Source organism: Pterocles gutturalis, unplaced genomic scaffold (genome assembly GCF_000699245.1).
Source record: "Pterocles gutturalis isolate BGI_N339 unplaced genomic scaffold, ASM69924v1 scaffold48198, whole genome shotgun sequence".
Lineage (NCBI taxonomy): Eukaryota > Metazoa > Chordata > Aves > Pterocliformes > Pteroclidae > Pterocles > Pterocles gutturalis.
Window position 1 is genome coordinate 92 of NW_010127428.1, and position 6,587 is coordinate 6,678.

The 6,587-nt window shown below is 41.8% G+C and overlaps 1 protein-coding gene across 1 annotated transcript in view; it reads left to right on the plus strand.

Annotated features, from left to right (window-relative positions):
• Nucleotides 1–638: 638 nt before the first annotated feature.
• DNAJC18 (DnaJ (Hsp40) homolog, subfamily C, member 18) overlaps nucleotides 639–6,587 on the plus strand; it is a gene marked incomplete at its 5' end in the record, with an annotated part of 11,448 nt that continues 5,499 nt past the window's right edge. The window contains 3 exons of the mRNA XM_010079268.1: nucleotides 639–881; nucleotides 3,838–3,950; nucleotides 5,289–5,398. Coding sequence (XP_010077570.1) covers nucleotides 639–881; nucleotides 3,838–3,950; nucleotides 5,289–5,398 — 466 coding nt within the window. The remainder of the gene's footprint in view (nucleotides 882–3,837; nucleotides 3,951–5,288; nucleotides 5,399–6,587) is intronic.

The window sequence follows — 6,587 nt, forward strand, 5'->3', positions numbered from 1 at the left end:
GCAGCTGTCTACAACAGCACTGAACGGCAGCACAAGGAAAGGAAGATAGTCATTCATAGTCTATTAGGATAAGGAGGTTTTGAAGAGATTTTCTGTATTTTTTGTGCTACAGTTGTATTTCTCTATGAACTTGTTTACAGCTGTGTTCTGGCAAAGATCAAGGAAGAAGATGAACCAAACAAAATGTTTACTTCTGGGTGGTTTGATGTAAGGTGTAAAATAGAAATGCTGTACAGCTTCACAAGCACCTCTGCCAACAGAAAGACTGGGAATATGGGCCCGCATTTTAATTAGTCTCTGCAGTTATTAACTTTATTAACTGTATGTGGTTTATGGAAATGCACTTCTGTATCAGTGCTTAGTTTGGTCTGATAAAATGTTACATTCTCACTCAATCTCTTGACTGAAGTGGACTCTCGCCTCAGTTTTATAAATGTTTCAACTCTCTCCATATATTTCACCACTTTCGTCTTTCTCCTGGTATCACTGATAGCAGGAAGTAGCTCCCATCACAGGTAATGCCGATGTTGTAACACTTTTTTTACAAAGGCAGTTCTTTTAAATGTAACTCTTTGGTTGAGCACAAATTTTCTAGGCCTGTTTGGGTTTTTTTGCTGCTCTGCTTGTAAAAGCCTGAGATCTGGAAATACTGTGTGATACGCCTGTGTTAACGCTTCTTTTCATTCCCTCTCCAGCAATAGGCAATGCTTTTGCAGTTCTGAGCAACCCTGAAAAACGTTTACGATACGATGAATTTGGAAGTGACCATGAGCCTGTCAGCACTGGCCATGCCAGGCACTATAATTACTACACAGAATTTGAAGCAGACATTACACCAGAAGAAATATTCAATGTGTTTTTTGGTGGGCACTTTCCTACAGGTCAGTATCTGTCTGCAGTGGTTTTGAAATGCGATGAGCTGACATTAGACCATAAAGGAAGCTCAGCTTCTCTTAGTATTGCTCAGAGAGTTGACTATACGTCTGAAAAGCATAAAAATCTTTTTGGATTTACTCTTTTCTCCTTTCCTAGCTTTTTGTGCCTGGAAAAGCTCCCTTAATGCATGGGTTGAAACTTCAGATTTTAGCAACTCCTTTCCCAAAAAAAGCTCAAAGCCCAGCCTTGCTGTCCAGGCGTGCTCCTAGGAGAGGGAGCTGCCAGTGGGGTAATGGCTGTTGCTGCTGGGGCAGGTTCTCCCAGCCTCTCTTGAAAATTTCTAACAGTACTGGTTAGGGGCAAGAACATTTTAGTCTGACAAGGAGTTAGGCTGTTTGATTCTTGGGTAGGCAACGTTTTAATATCAGCTGTAGCTGAAATCGCTTCTTTTTGTTGCTTTTATTCCCTCTGCTGTCTGAAGCCAGCAGTGGTACAGGATGTAAAATAAGGTATAGATGGGAAGGGATGAGAGGTATCTTTGGTGATGGTGTTGTACTTGAGACACCTTACTGTGTTCCAGTAAACAGCATGGCAGCAGCTCCTGGCGTTGTGGTCTGAGTTCCCCGTTAATCAGGAAAACATAGGAGTTCATTTGACTTGCGGCAGCTTGCGAACTGTAAAGAAATTAAAAATTCTTAGCTTAGAAGGTGATGCCTGCTAGGAAAGGCTGGCTGTTACGGGATGTACAGTATCCAGTAGTAAAAATAGGAAGATACTGGAAGATCAGTGGAATCCAGGTTTGGATCAAAAGTAAATCTGAAAGGCATGGTGAGCTCAGGGATCTTCCTGGCAGGTTCTAACAAATTGCTTTAGCACTCTTGTAGATTTTTTTACCTCCAAGGTGTGGTATAAAGCAACGTATGCGCTAATTGCTAACGCCTAAAACCACAGATACAGGTAATTACTTACAAGCGTCCCATAACCTTACTCCATGGTAGCATCTGGCAGCTGAGGGGACCTCAAATTGTTTTCAAAATTTGATCAGTAGATGTGTAAAGTGAGCCAAACTCAGCATGGTGTAATTCTACACTGAGTTTGCAAGTTTTTAATTTCTGAATTTGCAAGAAATTGCACCTGTGTTTGCCTTTTGCCTTGGCCACCAGTGAAACGTTGCCCTCGTGGAATGTGACCGCTTTTTAGCTGTGGGTGACAGGGATGCTTGGAGTAGAGGACGAGAAATTGAGTAGGTGTGGGAGGAATTTGGGTACAGGGGATGGCAGGTTTAACAGGTGGAGTAGCATGAAGAAGTGAGAATTTTTATTGAAGTGGCAAAGAATAGGAAAATAAAAATATAATTTCTTGGTAATAGGTGTTGGTAGTAAACACTGGTTTCCTCAGAAAAAAAAAAAGGGGTCTAAATTTATGTACATTTTCCTAATCTAAAAGTGATTTTTAAATTATGGAAAATCATCACTTGGGTAGTTTTCCAAATAGGTGAAGTCCCCACAGTTTCTACTTGGCAAGAGAATTGCTAGTAAAAGAGTGTCCAGGTAGTTGATAGAACATTTTTTTTTAAACTGTTATAATGTTAAGTAGGACTTGTATGCATGAGCTGAAGTTTGTGCTAAGCTGCAGTGTTGTGCGGGTTTTTGACATCTTGCTGTCACTAGGCTTTCTGGAAATCTGAACAAAAAATGTAAGCCTAAAAGGAGAATCCCCGTGTGGCATGGTGTTGCAGTAATAATGGGTAGAGGCTACAAGTTGAACTTTCTTCTCATAAAAAATAAATGCACATGGGAGGAAGGAAACTGCTGGCAGAAATTCTTTGAGAAACTTAGAATTTGGGAAAACATTTTTCTAGGGACCCTGCAAAAGCCATTCTTCTCTTCCCACACTTGCTTCTGATTTTTCACAGTGTGATAAAATATTGTCTGAGGAGTGTTGAATGATGGAAATGAACTTTCTTTTTCAAGAAAGAAGCTTTCCTTCTTCAAGCCAGCCCGTTTGGCTCTCTGGTGGAGCTCTGACTGCAAACATACCCAGAGCCTTGGAAAAAAATCTTTGAACAAGCAACGAAACAGATGTTTTGACACAATAGCAAAGGTTGCTTCTGCCCAGCTTTCTTGCAGAATTCTTTGGGAGATTCAGAGAAAGGACAGGATAAGGGTATAAAATAATGTGACATTTTTCCCAGGGCTTAAAAATAGATTTGCATTTCTGGTGTCATGATGAGGCCATAAATTTCAATTCTCTAATACAAAGACATTCTGAATTTCAAAAGAGGAGAGCACAGCTACTATTAAAATATTCAGATGTTGATAAGATCAGAATTCACGCTTCAAATCGAAACAGCACATGCAATTCTTTCCTCGTTTTAGACTTTTTAAAAAGAAAGCAACTACATTCAGTGTGCAATAAAGGAAATCCTGAATTGTACTCCTTTTTTGTACTCAAAAAGCTATTTTTAAATCTCTTATTATAAAATAATTAAGTGAAACTATTAATAGCTTGAAGGGAGAGGAAGTAGAAATTAGTGTAGAAGACCATATTCAGTGATTATGGGAAGCCATAATTCATGACTTCAGTCTGGTGAAGCAAATCAATTTTCCTTCTTAGAACCTGGGAATGTAACACAAGCTACAGCCTTGCAGGCAGATGTGACAAAACCAATATTAAAATATGAGATACAATCACAAAAATGATAGCATGTTTCTGCAGTTTAATTTAAATTAAAGTGGACTCGGGGCAAACTTTATAATTTCTCTGGTGCACTTTTTGGAGCGACGTTATTTTGACATTTAAATCTGAGGTGTGTTTGCAATTTTTCAATCTGAGGTCTCACAACTGTCATTCAGGACGTGTGGCATAAGCATGGATAATCAGCTAGAAACTCAGAGAAGTGCAGGTGATACCAGTAAGTGGATGAAAATCATGACTCTCTCCCTTGATTTATTTTAACAGGAAATATCCATATGTTCTCAAATGTAGCCAGAGATGCACACTATTATCCACGGAGGCAGCGAAATGAAAGCGTGTGGACGCAGGAGCAAGAGGAGGAGGAAAACAGGCCACAGGTAGCCAGGAGGAGGGATCTCTTGGGCTTAAATCAGGGTGAGGGGTCCACTTACACGGCTGAAGCCAGGACAGACCTTCCGTGGCTTAAATGCTCAGTCTTTATCCTCAGGTGCTGCAGCCAAATGGATGTTTTCAAAAGTAACTAGATTGTCTTTTATTAATCGCTACTTTAAAAATACATTGTATTGACAGGATTGCAGGCCTCGGAGTTTCTGTCACCAGGTGGTTTTCCTTTTAAGAGATCTAATGGTTTGGTAATCCAGCACAATTAGTCCAAATGTGGACTGATAACGGATACGGAAGCACTGGCTTGTCCCCGTGGTGTATTTAATCCCTCTGTAAATCAGCACGCGTTTTCTGCCCAGGTGCTGCCCAGCTGTTTCCAGCCCGGGGCAGGGTGGGTCAGGGATACTTTTCTACCAACTGAAACCTCACGATGGCGCACAAGGTGTCATTTGTTGCTACCGCACATGCACACATGCCACCTGCCTTGGAAAAATCTTCCTCCAGAGGCAGCCTGTTAACCTAACAAGATCGTTATCCAAGAAAGATGAATTTTTTCGCTCTGAAAAAAACCTGATACCGCCTATAGACAGCTAAGCTAGGGTGGATGAATCCCACCTCCTACTGCGTGAGGTATTCTTGCTGCTATCCCAGGGCAGAGAGAAAAATCTAAATAGCTGCATAATATATTTTGCTCCTGATTAGAAAAGGCGTTTTAGAAGGGCAGTTTAAAAATCAGATGAAGAGCAGAAGTACAGATCTGTGTTTTCTATATGGCTGTCAGAACTCTTTGCTCCTTTGATTTTATTTTCCCCCCCCCCCACTCTTTTGTTCTACTAAATTCATTCAAACAAAAAAAAAGTGCTTGCATCCTGTCCCAAGTTACACTATGTATGGTATCTTAACCCTTTCCTTTTCAGCCATTTTATCCAGTGTTTGAACAGAGATTGAGATTTTTAGAATGCCTGTAGCAAACTTCAGGAGATGCACAGAAAGCCATAGGCACAAATAGGAATTGCGGCGTATTCCTTCAGTTTGGATTGTCAGCCGGTCAATGACAGGTACAGTGCTGTGGGCACCTGTCGCCTCGTGAAGGAAGCTGTAGCTGAAAGGAATGTTGTGAAAATATAATTGAAAAAAAATGGATTTAAGAGATTATTAATAAAGGCTATTTTGAAATTAAAATGTCATCCTCTCAAAATTCGGAAGTACTTCTGCTTTTTTTCTTTTAGTACATTGTTGATCTGTGGCAGAGAGCCTGGTGTCTGTGAACAGATGTATCCTTTTCCATCTGCATCTTTTCTTGTCCACTAATTATTGTTGTTCTTTTTCAGAATTCGTATTCTGCATTTCTTCAGTTGATGCCAGTTTTCATAATAATAATAGTGTCGGTTATAACTCAACTGATGGCCACTAACCCGCCCTACAGCCTATTCTACAAATCGTAAGTCATTTAAAAACATGTTTTTCTGATGTTCGGTGTTGGTGATAAGGAGGTTAGATGGAAGTCGGACTTGATAACAAAATGCATGTTAGTGTTCTGTCCTGCTCTTTCTAGAAAGTGTTATCAGTTTGTAAATAAGGAAATACCACCAGTCTCTACTGAGGAGTTCTCCTGGGCATTATCGCTGCGAGGTTAACCGTGTGTGCCTCCTACTGTGTGCTGAGCAAACAGAGGCACTGAGCCAGGACCTTGCTCAACTGGTGTGAAATGTTTTTGCACAGTGATACAGGAGCAGGCATGTGGGCATAGCCCCGCTGCAGTCCTGCTCAGCCTCTGCTCTGCCCAGCCCCTGGGGGCCTGGGGACCACTGCTGAGCTTCCCATGGAAAGCAGTTAGGAAACGAGGCCTGCTGTTCACAGTGAAGATCCAGATCTGCTCTGGAGCCTGAATTCCACTGGAAGAATTGTCAGGCTCCACAAATCATTAAAGCCTTGAGATGCTCAGGTTTAGTGTCGGTAAAGAAGCAGGACCCTGGGGTTGCAGAGGGCAAACCGAACTGGTCTGCTCTGGAAGCAGGAGGAACAGCAGGCCTGCTGTAATCCGAGTTTGTGAGGGGGAGGGAAACCCACTTGCTTCTCTCAGCATCCAGCGCTGGGAGGAGGGAAGCTCTCTAGTGGGAAAGCGCTGCTGAGTTCAGTTACCTTTCTCCTACTGAGATAGGAGCAGGAGCGGGCAGGTTTTGAAGAGCCTGCTGCACACAGCAACAGCAGAATGCTCCAAACACGCCCCTGGCTTCTTTCTAGGAGCAAAGCTACTTAGTTTTAGGCTCATCCTCACTGCTGTCACAGTAGCCCAACACCCTTTCTCGTTTTTCACCACAAAATGTCAGTGTGTGGACCCAGCGTAAGAACAAGAGGGTGGTTGTTTTTTGGTTTGGGTTTGTTTTTTTTTTTTTTCACAGAGTTTTTTTGCTATCTGCCAGCCCCATGTGAAACCTCCCACACTGCCCCCAGAGCAGCTAATCTCTCCTTTTCTTCGCTACCTCCCCTTCTGCTGTTGGTTTGAGATAGGCTGGTATACAGTTACACTGTTTCTCTAAATAATATCCTTAAAAAAACCTAGCAGCCCTAAAATAAATTGTTTATTTAAAGAGAGTATACACCTCTGAGACACAGAGAGAAGGGAAAGA